This window comes from Silene latifolia, chromosome 10, assembly GCF_048544455.1.
Source record: "Silene latifolia isolate original U9 population chromosome 10, ASM4854445v1, whole genome shotgun sequence".
NCBI lineage: Eukaryota > Viridiplantae > Streptophyta > Magnoliopsida > Caryophyllales > Caryophyllaceae > Silene > Silene latifolia.
The window spans coordinates 133,655,307-133,675,098 of NC_133535.1; the positions used below are offsets into that span (position 1 = coordinate 133,655,307).

The window sequence follows — 19,792 nt, forward strand, 5'->3', positions numbered from 1 at the left end:
ATGGTCTTGGTTGTGTTTTGATGCAAGAAGGGAAAGTCATAGCGTATGCTTCGAGGCAGCTGAAGCAGTATCAGGAGAACTACCCTACTCATGATCTGGAGCTGGGTGCAGTTGTGTTCGCTCTTAAGATTTGGAGACACTACCTCTATGGAGCAACTTTTAAGGTGTTCTCTGATCATAAGAGTCTAAAGTACTTCTACACTCATAAGGAGCTTAACATGCGACAGAGACGGTGGATGGAGCTGATTGGAGATTATGATATGGAGATCATCTATCACGAGGGTAAGGCTAATGTTGTTGCAGATGCACTGTGTAGGAAGAGCGTTCATTCGCTATGTACAGCTATGTCCTTGCTGAAGTTGAGGGATGAGATGTCTAGGTTGGGGATCTTCATGATTCGAGAGGGGGATACCATCGGGGATTTGACGATCGAGCCAGAGTTGTATGAGAACATCAAGAGTAAGCAGGAGCTTGATCCTAAGATTCAGGAGTGGAAGTCAAGGGTAGAGAGTGGGACGGTTTCCAAGTTTTCTATCCATCCAGATGGGAGTGTTCGTTTTGATGGGAGATGGTGTGTTCCTGAGGATGCAGAGTTGCGGAAAGTGATCTTGACGGAGGCTCATTGCACTACCTATTCAGTTCACCCGGGTGGTGACAAGCTGTATAGAGACCTTAAGAAGACTTTTTGGTGGCCAAACATGAAGAGAGATGTAGCTGAGTTTGTAGCCAGATGTTTGACATGTCAAAAGGTTAAGGGTGAACAAAGGAGACCACAAGGTAAGATTCAGTCTTTGGAAGTACCCGAGTGGAAGTGGGAGTCGATCTCCATGGACTTCATTGTGGGGTTACCTAGGTCACAACAAGGTAACAACATGATTTGGGTGATTGTTGATCGGTTAACCAAGTCAGCTCATTTCGTTCCCATGAAAGATACTTGGTCTAAGATGCAGCTGGCATTGGGTTACAGGAGGCATGTGGTTCGGTTACATGGTATACCTAAAGATATCGTTTCTGATCGTGATGCGAGGTTCATATCCAAGTTTTGGCAAGAGCTGCAAGAGTTGATGGGTACAACTTTAAAGATGAGTACAGCCTTTCATCCGGCAACCGATGGTCAGACAGAACGGACCATCAAGACCTTAGAGGACATGTTGAGGGCATGTGTTATGGAGTTTGGGGGCAGTTGGGAAGACAGGCTTGATCTGATCGAGTTTTCATACAATAACAGTTATCATACAAGCGTGGGGATGGCACCTTTTGAAGCTTTGTATGGCCGGAAATGCCGAAGTCCAGTTTGTTGGGATGATAGTTCCGAGACGGTGGTTTTAGGGCCACAGCTGGTTCAAGATATGGTTGAGCAAGTCCAGTTAATTCGGCAAAAGATGAGAGCAGCTCAAGATCGTCAGAAGAGCTACGCCGACTTACACCGCAAGGACATTGAGTTTACGGTAGGTGACAAGGTTATTTTAAAAGTGTCACCTATGCGAGGTGTTATGAGGTTTGGGAAAAAGGGTAAGCTAAGCCAAAAGTTTATAGGTCCTTATGAGATTTTGGACCGTGTTGGCGAGGTAGCCTACAGGTTAGCGTTACCACCAGCTTTGGATAGGGTGCACAATGTTTTTCATGTATCCCAACTTCGAAAGTATGTGAGCGACCCGTCGCATATCCTTGAAATGGAGAACATCGAGCTTGATGAATCCTTGTCCTACGCCGAGATTCCTAAGGAGATTCTTGGTCGCAAGGTTCGTAAGACCCGGAGTGGTGAGACGGTCTTACTCAAGGTCCTTTGGTCTAATCATAATGTGGAGGAAGCCATATGGGAACCCGAGGAAGCTATGCGAGAACGTTTTCCTAACCTTTTTGATCAGGTATGTTTGGTTACGGGGACGTAACTGTTGTCTTTTTAGGGGGTAGGAGATGGTCGCGGTCGTGTTTTGTTTTGTTGTTTTGCTTTGAGTCGGGGTAACGATTTTGTGGTGACTTGTGTAGTTCCTTGGTGTTATTATATGTGGTTGGTATAGTTTTATGGCGTGGTGTTGTGCTTTGTTTTATAGTAGAGTGTGAACTTCGGGACGAAGTTCTTTTTAAGGGGGGAAGATTGTAACACTACGAATTTTCTTTGGTGACTACTCGACCGAGTAGAGCCTACTCGGCCGAGTAGTGCTGTTGTTGTGAGTTGTTTTGGTTCTGCCGATGAATACTCGGCCGAGTATAGTGAATACTCGACCGAGTAGCGGATACTCGGCCGAGTATAACTTTACTCGACCGAGTATTCGGTCTGGCGAGTATTATTTTGACGGTTTGATTAGGGAGTGTTTAAGATTATTTTATATCCCGCGTCAGTTTTCAAAAACATCATTTCTACTTCACCATTTCTACGTTAACCCTAATCTCTCCCTAAATCACTCCCTAATCATTCCATAGCTTTGTTGTGTGTGAAATCTTCGGAGTTCTTGCGTATAATCCCTCATCCTACTGTTGGTAAGTTCTAATTATATGTTATTCATATTCGTTGGGGTTACTGTATATTTGCGGAATTGGGAATATGGGGGTTGTGCATTGTGTAATTGTGTTGTATGATTATGGTATAGGATAAGACTTCGTAGAGGAGCCTTTCTGATTGTTCGAGTTCATTCCACTATTGATTGCTAAGGTAGGGTTTCCCTACTCAGTTTACTGTTCTTTGTAAGACATGTTTGTTGTGATTATTGTTATCTGTTGATCATCGGAGTATGGAGATTGTTGTGACGATGTTGGTGTGAGGGGATTGAGATGGATGTGATGTCATGTGATTGTGATTGTGGTGGAGTCACTTGCGGGAGTGGCTTCACACCCTAGTTCGCCCTCCGTGGAACCCGCCACGGGAGGGGATGTGCACATTAAGGGACAGGGATTGTTGTCGCTCGTTGAGGAGCTGGACTAGGTGGGATCGGCTGCGGTCACCCACTGGCGGCAAGGATTATCTGTTGCGATGGGTAATCTGGCAGGGCTACACACTTCGGTGTGTAGTCGGTTACTGTGGGAGATTGGATGATTGGGAATTGGTGATGATCAGTTGATTTCTCTGTTTGTTTGTCTTAACATTTGAGTAATACTGACCCCACTGTTGTTTGTGGAATCTGCGGTGATCCATTCGGGGATGGTGAGCAGGCTTGACAGGTATTGCTAGTGTGAGCTTGGGGACTGTCTTGGGAGATTTGCCATCACGAGTCATAGCATCACCGTCTAAGTCTTAGTTGGATTTCCTTTATTGTTAGACTTTGGAGTCGTATTTTGTTAAAACAGTATTTGGGTTTGGATGTTGTAAACTTTATACTTTACAGTACTTTAATAAATGTGTTCAGTTCAGACGCTTTTGATATGTACTAACCTCGGGCAACCGAGATGGTAACGCACTTTCATGGTAGGGTGGTCCTGGTAAGGCACCTTGGTATGAGGGGGTATTACATTGGGTATGCACGTCCTCTTCACCAGTAGGTAATTCTTCATTTAAATAATTTCGAGGATGAATAATTTCTTCAGTGGTTGACTCGTGATATGGACATGAATCTTCATAAAAAACGACATCACGAGAAACAAATATTTTACCCGTCTCAAGTTCATATACCTTCCAACCTTTTTTATTATGAGGATACCTAATAAATATACATTTATGACTCCTTGGTTCAAATTTATCACCCCCATGCTTTTGATTATGCACAAAACAAAGGCACCCAAATACTCGTAAATTCGTGTAAGAGGGAGCAGCACCCAACAAAATTTCGTAAGATGTCTTATGGTCAAGTAAGGCATACGGAGTACGATTAATGAAGTAAGCTGCAGTAAGAATGCACTCACCCCAGAATCGTTTGGGAAGATTGCCTTGAATGCGTAAGGCCCGAGCAACAATTAGGATGTGATGATGCTTACGTTCGACACACCCATTTTGTTGTGGCGTACCGACGCAAGATGTCTGAAACAAGATGCCTTGTTGAAGAAAATAGCCTGCCATACAATTAAACTCGTTGCCATTATCACTTCGTACTGTCTTAACCTGTTTCAAAAATTGTGTACGAATCATAGACATAAAATGCATAAACATGTCGGTAACTTCTGTCTTATCCATCAATAAAATAAACCCAGAAGGATCGGGAACGATCATTAACTAAAGTCAAAAAATACTTCGCGCCACAAGATGACTGAATGCGATATGGACCTCATAAATCGGAGTGTATTAATTCAAAAATATCAGTAGCAGTATTATCACTTAAATCAAAATGTTGACGATGCTGTTTGGCTAAATGACACACATCACACACTAAATTTTTATTGGGACTAGTATTACGAGCTAAATGTATGAATTTAACCACTTTATTAGCCGGATGCCCAAGTCTTCGATGCCACAAATCAAACGTGCCACCAGTGCTCACTTGGTGTATTTCCGAGGATACATTTTCCGAGCAAAGCCAATAAAGTCCGTCTCGCAGCTCACCTACTCCAATCATCGTCCTCGAAGAACGGTCCTATATAGAACAAGAATATTTAGCAAATTGAAATATGTAATCATTGTCAGAGGTTAACTGAGACACGAAAATAAGGCTGCAAGTTAAGCTTGGAAGAAATAAAACGCGACGAAGAACGAGTGCTTTAGTAATTTGTACCGTCCCCATAACAGAGGCCATAACTTGATGCCCATTAGGAATTCCAACGGGACCGTGGTGGAATCGTAATTTGCTCCATAAAAATTGTTAAATCACCTGTGACATGGTTAGATGCACCCGTATCTATAATCCAATTATGAGACATACCAGATAACCGGTCGGAGGATGAAATAGAAAGAGTAGACGGATTGTGATCAGAATTGGTGAAAATGAGATTTGCCCAAGCAGTTCCCGAGGGAACACCACCACCACGTGAACCAGAGGTGCTAGCACCATCTCCTTGACCCGCCCCTTTGCTACGATGAAGGTCAGCAAGTGTAAGAGGATGCGAGCCCCACCAATCCGGAAATGTATTTGTTTTAATGAAGCAGGATTTAATGTCGTGACCATGGATCGTACAATGAGAGCAAAATAATTTTCGGCATTCAACATTTTCTTTTTCACGTTGAGCCTTCTGATCAATAGGATTGCGAGAGGCACTGAGCATTGCGAAAACAACAATATCCGGCGTCTCAGGCGAGGCGGCAGCAGGCGCAAGGAGGCGCTCGGCCTGGAGTGCAGCATGGTACCCATGGTTGAGGGTAGGTAATGGGTCTAACTAAAATTGTTGATTACGTAAATTTCTGTATAAAGTTTTATCCAACCCCATAAAAAACTGGTGGAGGCGTTCATTATCAAGTCAGGTAATTGCTTGTGAGGCGATGTCACAAGTGCATTTTCCGCATTTACAGGCGAAAGGCGGTTCATGAACAATAATAGCGTCCCATAAACTTTTCAATTTGCCATAGTATTGTGTAACAGACATACCTTTGGTTTGTTTGCAGTTACCAAGGTCGGTCTTGAGAGAATGAATAATAGTGCCATCGACAACCCCAAATCGCTCCTCTAAGTCGGCCCATACAGCAGCAGCATCTTCAATATAGGGGACACTTTCTAACACAGACGGATCAATTGTAATACGAAGCCATTGGACAATGGTGCAATTGACAACCTCCCATTGCCCAAGCAAAAATTCGTCAGTAGGTTTTTTAATAAAACCGTCGCAAAATCCAATTTTACGACGATATTTAAGGGACATTCACATAAAGCGACTCCAATCATCATAGTTAAGGTTGGTTAATTGAACTTGAGAAATTTTAATTCCCGGAATATCGCCAGATCCGAGAAAATATGGAGAAAGGGGATCAATTTTTTGTGTGGAAACTTGCAAAGTGGCATCTTCACCTGTTGCCATGGCAGGAAGATGATCGTAGGTTTTTTTTTTTAGAGTAAAAAATCGTGACTCGGTACCATGATGAGAAGATGAGAGAGTGAAAGCAGAAGGAATGTTGTGTTGTTATTTCATTCAATCATATGGCCTTATATAGTACAATGTGTGATCCTAGTAAATAGGAAACAAACAATAATATCAAATCACAATCGCAAGAATATAGCAACAATAATATCGTATAATATCGGTATCATATCGGGTTGATATGATACGATATGATACGCCTAATATAACTAGCTAACAAAAAATATACTTCTGACCACAATCAGCTATATAAGGGATAAATAGGTACTTATTATAAAAAAATGCGAAATTAGAGTCTCACTTTTGACCACGATCAACTATATGAGCCATAAAAAAACACATCAAAGTGATATCTAAATAACATAGTGATATACAGTCTCTCTATAGCTGTTCAATGATATGGTCCAACCTCGGCCAAACCATGTCATGTGGGCTAGTTTTTTGTGGTCCAGCCAACCAAGCACAATCTTGTGTCATGGCCGGGTTGAGGTTCGGCCCAGCCTGGTCACAACACTAAAAAAAAGAATAAGGAAGCCTAGCCCAACCCTAGCCCTGACCCGCTACTCAGTGGACCGGGCTAGTGCTCAGGCTATACGAATTTGGCCTAACCATATGGCCTCGCCCAACCCAATGACAATTTCGGGCTGTGACTGAGCTTGAGCCTTAACCAGCCCAACCCTAACATGACCCATGAACATGCTTAACTCTCGCTCAAATATTTTGTATTTCTAAAACGGTTTTTTACCACTTTATCAATTTTGGTTATGAATTCCTGTTTGTACACCTTTTGAAAATATTAGTTTGATAATTAAAGAAAAAAATAGCAATAAGTAAAAGAGAAAACGAATTGTTCAACAAATAATCATTTGAGCCGGGTATTCGAATTAATTTAGAATCATTTCATATATAGTGTGTGTATATTTTGGTTAGGTAATATTGAACCAGTTATTTCGAATTAAGTTAATTTATAGCTAAAATCAGAGATTAATTAAGGTCCATTAAATTTCAATTTAATTAGGTCAACTAAGATTATGATCCTACTCTTCAATTTAAACATGACTCTCACTAGGGCTGCAAAACTGAATATCCGATCCGATTTTGAAATCTGGATACTAGTTTTAAAAAAATGAATTGAGGATTCATATCCGGATTCGAATAATTTGGATATCCGATATTCCGGTATACAAAAATATGGATATCTGGATTTCAAGATTCTGATCCGACCCGGTTGAAAATATAGAATATAGTTAATTTGGTCTGGTTAGTCTCACACAAACAATTTAGTCCATTTCACATTTTACACACCATTAAAAAAATGAATATCTACTTAATACATGATAATGTCGTCGCTCGCATAAATTACAAGGTTTAAAACCTCAAATTTTAAATAATAACACTAAAATATCAAACAAGCATTAATTATTACACATTCCGCAAAGTGATTGACGAGGATGAGAAATATCGAGCTTGTGAGATGAGATATGATGAAGTGATAAAGACTGAAATAGGCTAGATGAGTGACCGAGTGCTTAGGTCTGTGTCTTGTGTTTTATTTTATTAAAAAAAAATCCTTTTACTGGCTAGTGAGTACTGACTTTCAGTTTGTCTATTTTTCCCCTTTTTTTATATTTATTTAAAATTCAAATATTTGGTTGTAAAATTTCTCAATCGCATACAATCCATCTTAATTGAAAAAACCGAATCGAATATCCAATCCCCTATTTACTAAATAAATAGGAAATTTCTAAGTTTTTCCCGCCTAAATCACTTCTCCTTTAATTAGACAATTTGTGGACCCAAACACTAAATATTTTATATATGGAATATATTTAACTAGTTTTTGAACCCGTGCACTGCACGGGTGGTAACGTAAAGTATTATTAAAAGTAAACTTACGTGCTTTTTAAATTTAGTAAATTACTAATTAAACTTTAGAAAATGGTCTACCCATACACTTTTTATAAGTTTGTGTTGCTTAATTGTGAAGTACTTTGCTTTTTTTTCCTCGATTTTTCAACTTATGAAAAGCAACATCTGAAAAATAAATATAAAATTATTGTAGATTTTATAACCTGTTTATTTATGCAATATACATTTAATTTTACTCATTGTTGTACGTTTTATATCATATTACTCCGCTTGTTAGTTCTTCTCTCAATTATTTACCTTTTCTCTCATCACTGACTTGACAACCTTGAAACCCACCAACAGACCTTTCATCATAGTGATGACTGCACTGCACTAAACATCTTGAACAACAACGTCCCTCTCAACCCATATCTCAAAGAAATTTCACAACTAACCATCACACTGCAATCCATATCATACGTCCTCCAACTACTCATCCCCCTCTTGCCTCCACCATCCTCTCCGTCCGCCCGCCCCACCCCATGCGTGACTCCCAACCCTTCTCGTAACCTTATTCAACTCCCTAATCCATCATTACCTACCCATCATGACCCATCTCCTATCACGACCTCCCACCATTAACACCACCCATTCATTCTCTATTTACTAACACGTTATTTACTCATTATCTTTCAATGTCGTAATGTTATGCATTAATTGTTAGATAATTTTTTGAAGTCACTTCAATTTATATAAATTGAAAATAATATGAAGTATTTAAATTAATTTTTTAATAATTTTTTTAATGACTCTATATTATCTATTAATTACTCGTGATCTGATATATTTTATGGAATTGGTTGAGAAGAATCACAATAATCATTTATGCATTAATGGTCATTCATTAATAAATGCAATTGCTAAATCCTACACACCATTTTACTACATCATATACATTTTGTCACTTTTTTCCCCTCATACCCTTTCTCTTAAAACACAAAAAAAAAAACTATATCCCCTCAATAGCCCCATACCCAATGACCCAAACCCCTCATGTCGGCGCCGCCACCTAGCAACAATCACCGCCTCTGGTCTCACCGGTTGATGCATCGAAGTCGGAGATTTCGCCGGTGTCCTTGTGTGCTATCATCTCCTCATTCCCGAATATAGCACCCCACCATAAAATTCGAAACCCCACCATTTATGGCTCCAAATTATCGCCGTCACATCAAAATTGAGACTAATAGTGACAGATCTTCATAAAACGACGTCATGGGTCACTATTGGAGGGAGTTAGTGTGATCGGAAGAGTGCCGGCGTGAGGGTTGTCGTCGTCGGAGATATAGTTGCACGAGCCCCCTATAATATAATCGATTTGTGTGACGTAGATTGCATCAACAAAAGACATTCTTTTCATTACTGGTAAAATTTTACACACCGGAGAAATTAATGGTCAAATTGGATGCGTCGTTTGTGCTCGCCGGAGGCCTCCCTGACATCGTGAATTAAGCAGTAGAACTGTAGAAGACGTTCGTCTTTTCTCTCTCTATTAAGGGTTGTTTGTGGGTATGGAATGAGAGGGGCAAAGTCGAAAAAAGTGTAAATTTTGTGTAGGATTTAGTAAAAGTGTGTAGGATTTAGCAATTCCCTTAATAAAATACAATAATTTGTCTAATCTATATATATTTCGTTCTATCGTTCTATTCCTAAGGCACATGTTAGAAAAATCCTTATTTCTATACGTGTGGACGTATACAAATTAAAATTAATACGTCAAATACAAATATATGCCAAAAATGGAAATAGATAATTATTGACCGATAAACCCAAAAAAGAAAATAGATAACTATTGACCAGAACGATGAGAGTATATTGAAAGGATTTAAAAGATTGAATAAATTAAAATATTATCCCTTGGTATTATAAAGAATGAGACCAATGTCACTTTGAGTGAGGAAGTGGTAGTCACTTAAGGCAATATCCGTAGTTTAATTATTTACCATAATAAATTTATAAAGAGGACAGTTAATTTCGAATAAATTTTAGAGAAAATAGGACAATAAAAGTAAAATAGGGGAAGTATCACTCTTGTATTACATATTATATTTACAACCATGTTGTATATTTATGAGCGTGAATAATCTACACGTTTATAATTAGGTCTTGTATCATGCTTACACCTGTGTCGTATATCATGTTAATAACTTCGTAAAGAAACGAATTATACCATGTGCGAAGTTTTAAAAATGTTTTTAATAAAATAATTGTTGCAAATACAGATAGAAAAAGGAGGATAAACTTATTAAGATTATGAAATGGTAGTTGGTACTTGATCTGTTCCTGGTTTTTTTTTATTCCATTTTGGAGGGTCTCAGTCAATTGTTTGTGTTTATATTTTAGATTAATCTTTGATGGTTAAAACAAAAAAAAATGAATCTTCCCCACTTAATTTAGTCTACTTGTCATTTAATAATTGACTCCTTTTTTTCCTTCTCTTTCTGCCAAAACAAAAGGCAAACAAATCAATTGTATCTTTTTATTTTAGATTTGCCTTTAATAGGCAATTGAATTCTCCCCATTTTGTACTTGTCATCTAATAATGACCCTTCTTCTTTCCTTGTCTTTCTCTAAAATAAAAGGCAAATAAATTGACCAAAATAGAGGGAGTATCCGAGTATACTCCATTTTATTATCTTACTTCTATTTTGAAATGATTTTAGGGAAAAAAATTCATAATAATTTTATTAATATAATCGAATTACCAACACTACACCATTACATGCACATTCAAAAGTTATAATATAATACGTTGGATATCCAAATACTTACTCTAATCGAAATATGAGACATGAATATAGTTAACAATAAACATTTCCATTTATTTAGAGAGATTTTATGGAGAATGATATGCAATATCGATTTTTGTTATATACGGAGTATCATCTTTCCCTGCAATAATATTATGCGATGGAACTTGGAAGATACAACTTTAAAATACACAAAACATAGAGTAATATATACATAGCTATATCATATATACAACTAAGATACTCCATATAAGGATTAAAGATGGCAAAATATGAAGATTGTGAAAATAGTAGGAAGCACAATAAGTATGTTTAAAATTGATGAGAGACAAAAATAAAATAAAATTATAAGGATATGAGAGACTAAAAATTACGTCCAATTAGTGACAAAATAGTAAAAAAGCTTCCTTTTTTTAATGTCGTGAATTTAACTTGTTGATAATATTTCTGTTATGGAATTTTTGGTATTTAGGGCAATTAATTATTAGGCCAATATTCTTGTCAATAATGACACGCGAGATTCTTGCCATTAATGATTAAATTTATTACTTTAGACATAATTTATGTAGTATTTTAAAGGCAATCAAATTAATTGTTATATAGTGCATATTTTTTGGTATTTAGGGCAATTAATTATTAGGCGAATATTTTTTGTGTGATAATCAATTTGATTTGGGCAAAATTTTTGGCGAAATAAAATTGGCATATTTGTGATATTTTAAAAATATTAAAAAGATTAAACTTTCAACCATTAAAATGGGTAACAAATATAATCTTGAGCAAATATCTCCTTAAAACATTATACCGAAAATTATACTTTCAACCAGTTAAAATAGGTAACAAATATAATCTTGAGCAAATATCTCCTTAAAAGATTATACCGAAAATATGTTTAAAAATATGTTAAAAAATCAACAACTTCGAGTTTTTAGCAATGTTTACGTGATTGCCTTTCTTTCCTTTTTTTTTTAATTTTTTTTAATAAAGTGGAGAGTGACACATGGCATCTAAAGGGGCTATGACACGTGGCAATCAAAGGGGGTGGCGGTTATTGCTTTAATATAATATATAATACATATGAAATTTCAATAAGTGGACACAATCTTTACCATAATTATATTTTTCTGTATATTTGACTTTTGTAAAATAGGAAATTTGACTTATAAAATTAAATCATTATCGTTAGGGATGATATAAATTCATGAATACACATTTCATGAAATTTAACTTTTTTTTTTTTTTTTTTTGAAATCCCAAGGGATGGGAAACTATAATATCGAAATAGTAGCCAGGTTATCGTTTACATCAAGTCTCGGAAGGCCTCCTTCCCACAACTTCTTACCCGACCAAAGACCCGGATAATGGGCTAGAGCATGTGCTACCTTAGTACAATTACGATTGACAAAACGCCAAACTAATTCCTCTACGTTACGACTAAAACTTCGAATCTCATCCACAATTAAGAACAAGCTGCTGCGTCCCGTCCTTCCTTCCCGTAGAATGTCGATAACAGTCTTGCAGTCACTTGCCATAATTAGTCGCCTATATCCTCGCCGCACTGCCTCTTTTAGCCCCTCCAAAAGCGCCTCTGCTTCCGCCTCCTCAACCTCAGCCATTCCTCTTCTATGTATGGCCATAGCCCACACCACATCCTCCTCCCTACCACTGCACACGACCCCCATCCCAACTCCCCTCTCCTCCTTAACACCCGCATCACAACAGACCAACCTCCAACCCTCTGCCAATGGACCCCTGCACCCATCCTCCTTCCTCTGTCCCTTACGAACCGTGCTGCCACCATCCCCACTCAGCCTCTCCACCCCACTATCCACCTCTGTCCTAATCTCCTCCACCCTCCTAAGAACGTCCCCAACATCGACTCTCCTCCCATCGAACACCCATTTATTCCTTGCCTCCCAAATCGCCCAGCACCCCAACATAATACTCCTCCTCTCATCCGTCCCACACTCCCTCCACAAATCCTCCACCCACTCCCTCACCCTCTCATGCCCAACTTCCTTCTTAATCTCCACCCCCAACCCATCCCAAATTCCCCCCACCCAACCACACCCTTTAACGAGATGGAGACAAGTCTCCATTTCGCTTTGACAAACCGGACACACCACATCCAAGCCACGAATACGACGAGCAATGTTTTCCTTTGTAGGAATCGCCTCAGAGCATAGTTGCCAGAAAATTTTTTTGACCCGTGGTAAAACATTCGAGTCCCACACTCCCTTCCACAACCACTTAGAACTCGTCCAATCAGACGGACCTTGCTCGTCCACCTCCCCATTCATAAGAGATCGATAAGCCGATCGAACCGTATACCTACCATCTTTCTCCAAAGCCCAACTCCAAATATCCTCACAGTGTACCTCGCTAAGCCTCATATTAAGCACCGCATCTTGCTCAAAAGGTAGTAAAACAGCTCGAACCTTGCTTGAGTCCCACATCCTCCCATCAGCTCGCATTAAATCCGCGACCCGCATGTCCTCGCTGCCAGCTATTCTAGGTGATAAAACCGTCTTCGAATTCGACCCCTTTAGCCATGGATCACCCCACACCAAAGTGCCCTGCCCGTTACCAATTCTCCTAATACCACCCTTCCTCACCACGGTCCTTGCTTCCCAAATGCCCTTCCACGTAAAACTCGGATTCCGCCCTAGTTCAGCATTCATAAAAGCCTTCCCTCGATAGTACTTGGCTCGTAGGATCCTTGCTAGTAAACAGTCCGGCTCCGTAGTCAATCTCCATGCCTGTTTTCCCAACAAGGCCATGTTAATCTTGTGGAAATCTCTAAACCCGAGACCACCCAAGCTCTTTGGTCGACAAAGCTTATGCCAAGCCACCCAAGAAATCTTTCTCTTGTCCCCATTCGAACCCCACCAAAACTTAGAGACCATTGATCGAAGTTCTTCGCAAAAATTGCTAGGGAGTTTGAAGACACTCATAGCATATGTAGAGAGTGATTGGGCAACAGCCTTTATCAAAACTTCTCTACCGGCCTTCGATAACAGCAACCCACGCCACCCTTGAAATCGTTTACTTAGCTTATCTCTCAATAGACTCGTCAAAGCGCTCTTGGAGTACCCAATAACCGTGGGCAAACCTAGATACTTACCCGGGTTATCCACAGCACGCACACTTAACTCCTCCACCAACACTCCTTTCCGCTCCTCAGCAACACACCGACTAAAAGATGCAGTTGTTTTGTCATAATTAACCAGCTGCCCGGAAGCCTTTTCATAGGTCGAAAGTATGCCTTTAACCACCCTAATCTCATTAATATTCGCTCGCATAAAAAATAGGTTGTCGTCTGCAAACAAGAGGTGCGAAATCACTGGCGCTTCATTGGCTATTCTAACCCCGTGCAACACATTATTCTCAACTGCCCTCCGCATAAGACTTGATAACACTTCGGCACATAGGATAAATAAGTACGGCGAAAGTGGGTCACCTTGTCGGAGCCCCCTTTCAGGCACAAATTCCCGGGAGGGCTGACCATTTATGAGAACCGCAAATGAGACCGTCTTGACACACATCATCACCCTATTAACCCACCTCACATCAAAGCCCATACGGTACAAGACTCTCCAAAAAATTCCATTTGACCCTATCATAAGCCTTTGCCATATCGAGTTTAAGAGCCATATGTCCCTCCCCACTCCGAGTATTCTTCATATGATGGAACATTTCAAAGGCAATTAAAATATTATCAGTAATAAGCCGCGCCGGTGTAAAAGCACTTTGATTTTCCGAGACCACATCCCCTAAGAATTGTTTAAGCCTATTAGCTAGTACCTTTGAAACCAGCTTATAAACTACATTACACAAGCTAATAGGCCTAAATTCTCCCATTTTACTCGGACTTTTAACTTTCGGGATTAAGACAATAAAAGTCTTATTACTTCCTGGGGGTAAGGGCTCACCCCGTAGAACACGTAAAACCGAGTTTATAACAACGGGCCCAACGATATGCCAGTACGTTTGATAAAAGAGAACGTTCATACCGTCCGGACCTGGGGCTTTCAGTGGATGCATTTGTTCCAGAGCTGCTATCACCTCCTCCTCCTTATAGTCCGCTCTCAAAATCGCATTCATTTCTTCAGAGACACGACCTGCTACACCATCAAGAGCCTCTTCGAAATTATCAAGCCGCCCCGGTGTAAAAGCACTTTGATTTTCCGAGACCACATCCCTTAAGAATTGTTTAAGCCTATTAGCTAATACCTTTGAAACCAGCTTATAAACTACATTACACAAGCTAATAGGCCTAAATTCTCCCATTTTACTCGGACTTTTAACTTTCGGGATTAAGACAATAAAAGTCTTATTACTTCCTGGGGGTAAGGGCTCACCCCGTAGAACACGTAAAACCGAGTTTATAACAACGGGCCCAACGATATGCCAGTACGTTTGATAAAAGAGAACGTTCATACCGTTCGGACCTGGGGCTTTCAGTGGATGCATTTGTTCCAGAGCTGCTATCACCTCCTCCTCCTTATAGTCCGCTCTCAAAATCGCATTCATTTCTTCAGAGACACGACCTGCTACACCATCAAGAGCCTCTTCGAAATTATCAGGAGCACTTGTGCGAAATAGTGTAGTAAAATAGTTGACCGCTGCTTGTTCTATTTGCACAGCTCCTTCCCAACATCTTCCGTCCTCATCAAAAAGCTTTGAAATTGTATTCTTCTCCCGCCTTTTTGTAGCCTGCTTGTGGAAAAACTTTGTATTTCTATCCCCTTCCCGAAGCCATATAGCACGAGACCGCTGCCTCCAAAACAACTCTTCCTGATTTAGCAATTTAGCAATATCTTTGACGATCAGTTTTCTCTCCTTCACTCTCTCCTCAGTACGCACCCCTTCATTCAACATGGCTAGCCTTTTCCTCTTTTTCTCCACATCCCTCATAATCTTACCAATGCTTACCCCCTTCCATGCCATTAGCTCCTCCCCACATCTCCTCAGTCTGTCCAGAATGTCCTCCTCTCCATTCCCACACCAAGCCCTCATGATGGCGTCTTCACAATGCTTACCCCCTTGATTAATTTTGCAGTTGATTTTTTCCTCTCATATCAAAATATAATGAGCCGAAATATGAAAAATTACTAAATGTGTATTTTGAATGAATAAGTAATAAGTAAAACACTCAAATGTAAAAATACTATAAATATCGTGCATTTATTGCGCGGGATCTAACCTAGTGTAAATGGTATCTAAATAGTCGGATTTTTTAATTCAAACGAATAAAAAATCCGTATCAGATTTTTTTGGGCGGCCCTAGTTCTCACCGAAACAGGCCCATACTAGCTAGACTAATTTGATAAGATCAACCCAAAACGAAATTTCGAGAACGCAGCGTTAGAAAAACGCGGGGTTTTAATTTTTTAAACAAAAATCTTCCCATAAAACGGAAAAGTATTAACAAAACTGCATGCAACAAACCTAGTGCGTCAAATTGAAGCACACTACAGCGTCAATTAGAAGCCATTTACCATCCTTATAAATACACAATCCAAATCTCCTCTTTCCCTACATTCAAAATTCAAATATTCAATCTCTTTGAAACCCTAAACCCTAAAATCATCAATGGTACGTACGCTTTGCAATTTTCTCTCTAATTAGTTCCTAATTATCATAATTAAGGTTTCAAACACTAATTATAATTGTTTTTGTTGTTTGATTTTGGTTTCAGGCGTTGCCGAATCAACAAACTGTGGATTATCCTAGCTTTAAGCTCGTCCTTGTCGGCGATGGCGGCACCGGTACTTTATTTCACTCCTTTTCTTTGATTTCTTCGTCTCTTAAATTTTGATTTTTGTGTGTTGTTACTATGATTATGTGCATTTGTTTTCCAATTTCACATACTTGATGTTTATAAGAATCTGTCTGTAGGTTTTCTCTGGAAATTCCTGTTAAATTTAATCGATTAGTATTGTGTAGAACGGTTTCGTGATGTATCAAAACCCTAATCTTTGTTAACAATCTTCAAGTTTAGAATTTATGCTAATTTTACTTCATACAGACTGCTCCGATCTGTACTGTTTTGGTTAAGACTGCGTAGAATTCTCGTCAATAGATTCCTGTTATTAGTTTCATCTTGGACCGAAATTATATTTTCCTATCTAGGGAGCGAAACAACAATTTCCTGTTACTCCGTATTAGATTCATCTGGAGCAAAACAATAATTTATCGTCTTTAGATTCATCTTGGGACGAAACGCTAATTTCCTGTTATTAGTTTCATATTTGGAACGAAAAAATAGTTTCCTGCTATTAGTTTCTCTTGAGCGGAACAAAAATTTCCTGATAATAGTTTCATCTTGGAGCGAAAAAATAACTTCCTGTTATTAGGATTAATCTTTCCTGTTATTAGATTCTAAATAAATGATGTTGCAATTATTAGTATTGCACGCATAAATTCTCATATAATACCCGTACTACAAAATTATATTCCAGTTAGCCTTTGACTTGATATGTTCCTTGAATCCTTGTGTTTGTTTTTTTGGACACGAAATAAGTTGGAGGGAGTAAGGTTTAGTCGAAGATAGAAAGCAATTATGATCTCATTTAATGACACTTAGGAAGAACGATGAATTTGATTGATTATAACTTGCTCAATTGCATTGAATCTAATCACCTTGTATAGAAGGCTATGGAGAGATCAATTCATAATTTAGCTACTTATACAATAATCATCAGTTTCAGAGCACAATTTATCGTATGGTTTTGGTCTAATGGTGTATTATACTTGAATGCTGGTGCCAGGGAAAACAACCTTTGTGAAGAGACATCTCACTGGAGAGTTTGAGAAGAAATATGAACGTAAGTTTGTTTGACATTTCATATTTATATTTTCAAGTCACTGCAAGATGATTGCGTCATTAACAGTGTTCTTTATTTCTGTTTCTACAGCAACAATTGGTGTCGAGGTTCATCCACTGGATTTCACGACAGGCCGTGGGAAATTGAGGTTTTATTGTTGGGATACTGCTGGTCAGGAGAAATTTGGTGGTCTGAGAGATGGTTATTAGTAAGTGCTACTTATACTTCAACGCTTAAACATACATGTTTGCTGTTCCGAAACTCCTAAACTATTCATAGATCAGGTATTTGGGGTGGTTGTATTTAGATTGTACGTCATCATCAAACTGTTGGTGGATTGATCAAATTAGTTAATGACCTTCGGCGTTTCCTTAATTAAGGAGTACCTTATTAATCTTGAAATAGAATTGCTGTATTAACCTGTTTCTTATATTGACTGCAGTATCCATGGGCAATGTGCTATTATCATGTTTGACGTCACAGCACGGCTGACATACAAGAATGTTCCAACCTGGCACCGTGATATTTGCCGGTCAGTTTCTCATTCTTTGGACTCCTATTCTTTATCTACCTTAACTTTGTTAACACTAAATCTGAAGGTGCTTGTTTTCTCAAACTTGTGTTCAACAGTGTCTGCGAAAATATCCCGATTGTTCTCTGTGGAAACAAGGTTGATGTGAAGAACAGGCAAGTGAAAGCAAAACAGGTTACATTCCACAGGAAGAAGAATCTGCAGTACTATGAGATCTCTGCAAAGAGCAACTACAACTATGAGAAACCTTTCTTGTACCTCGCCAGGAAGCTTGTTGGGTAATTTTAATGGCTAATTCTCTTGTAGTATTTCTTTGTTAATTTATAATATATTGAACTTTTGTTTTAATAATTGTTCCTGGTTCTTGCAGAGACCCTGCACTTAAATTTGAGTCAGACTATGCTCTTGCTCCACCAGAGGTTATTATTGACATAGCAACTCAACAACAGTAAGTCGTTGCAACACTTTTATGCCATACAATCACCTTGTTTTAGAATCATTCATGTCAACCGACCCCAAATTAGTCTGGACTGATGCTCTGTAGTTATCAGTTTCCTGGTGTTAGGTTGTTATATAAGTCCAGCCCCAGCATCTTTTTCATATGTTTTGCACTTTCGCCTGCTTTGATTCCATTTGAGGTATTAATTAAATTGTTTGTTTCAGGCTGGAGAGAGAAGCCAATGAAGCAGCTATGATGCCCTTGCCAGACGAGGATGACGTATTCGAGGATTAATAAGCTAGCAGGATTTCATGTCTAGTTTTGAGGGGGTGTGCCCATAGAAGAAGAACCAGTTATTACTACTTACTACTAGTAGAGTATTTCTCAAAGTAGGTTTATCAGTAGCTACCTAATTTTCGTTGTTTTGAATAGTTTGAATGCTAAAGTATAGCAGTTATGGCGCGTTAATTCTTGAAGAGGTTATCCAGATTATTACTGTCATAACTGCATTCCTTCTGTCTGATATAAATAATTAACTATTGTGTATTGAGCATCATCTGCCAATTACTACTACCCCTACACAGCTACGCCTCATGTTTCTGGCTGCATCGGACTCTGTTGCGCTTCCTTTTCGCTCTTCAGATGATTATATTTGGTGTCAGCCACAATGACTGAAAGATCACCGATCAACCGACATTGTTGGAGGAAGATAATCTGGCCTGAATGAGATCTCAGTTCTGCAACAATGATCTTCAAAGTTGCCACAATATAACTTTTGCATGATACGACATCTTTATTACTGAAAGAATACGGAATAATTTTTCTTGAAAAGCCCAGAGCAAACCATTCTAATCTTCCCTAGTGTATTCATTCACTCCATCCTTACATCGTCTCGATTTATATTCACAGGCGAGCTTGTCTCCGTCGTGGGACCTCAATACAGATTCTAGTTTGGTCATTATTTGGTTTTGGCCAACCATTGACGCCATGTACTGATAATCTCATATCTGATCTTTGCTAACAATTCTTTAATAGTTTAGAGATTTTCTGCATTTTACTCCTTACGGACTTGTTCCGATCCATACTAACAATTAATCATTATTTATTCTCAACTTCATCAAAAAATTGACTGTTAGATCGTCCCAAAAAAAGATTTTTGAACCATTAAGGAAATACTGTAGAATAATCGTATTGGGAGAAAGGAATAAATGCAGCGGATTCCGATTGCATTGTTTCATATGAACTCTATATGCATGATCGACAAACATATCAATAAATTGTATACCAAAAAAGGATGGGTAGTCCGTAAGAAATATCATTAAAATTCATTCCGAAATGATGAAGCATGATTATTAATACTCAGTAACAGAGATGAAATCAGAAGAAACTGAACTACCTGTTT

General features: G+C 38.8%; 2 protein-coding genes across 2 annotated transcripts; one reads left to right on the top strand and one right to left on the bottom strand.

Annotated features, from left to right (window-relative positions):
* Positions 1 to 11,857: 11,857 nt before the first annotated feature.
* On the bottom strand, positions 11,858 to 14,134 carry LOC141608263 (uncharacterized). The gene has a single exon (XM_074427628.1). The coding sequence runs from the start codon at positions 14,132 to 14,134 to the stop codon at positions 11,858 to 11,860; it is 2,277 nt and encodes a 758-aa protein (XP_074283729.1).
* A 1,812-nt stretch (positions 14,135 to 15,946) lies between these two features.
* LOC141605980 (GTP-binding nuclear protein Ran/TC4-like) lies at positions 15,947 to 18,887 on the top strand. The gene is made up of 8 exons (XM_074424935.1): positions 15,947 to 16,187; positions 16,291 to 16,360; positions 17,363 to 17,419; positions 17,510 to 17,627; positions 17,862 to 17,951; positions 18,050 to 18,229; positions 18,322 to 18,399; positions 18,615 to 18,887. The coding sequence occupies exons 1-8, from the start codon at positions 16,185 to 16,187 to the stop codon at positions 18,682 to 18,684; spliced, it is 666 nt and encodes a 221-aa protein (XP_074281036.1). The 5' UTR covers positions 15,947 to 16,184; the 3' UTR covers positions 18,685 to 18,887.
* Positions 18,888 to 19,792: the final 905 nt, after the last annotated feature.

Coding starts and splice junctions, on each gene's coding strand:
- LOC141605980 (XM_074424935.1), top strand. Junction 17,420..17,509: donor GTTTGAGAAGAAATATGAAC/GTAAGTTTGTTT, acceptor CTGTTTCTACAG/CAACAATTGGTGTCGAGGTT. Junction 17,628..17,861: donor GGTCTGAGAGATGGTTATTA/GTAAGTGCTACT, acceptor TATTGACTGCAG/TATCCATGGGCAATGTGCTA.
- LOC141608263 (XM_074427628.1), bottom strand. CDS start 14,134: ATGTGTGTCAAGACGGTCTCATTTGCGGTTCTCATAAATGGTCAGCCC.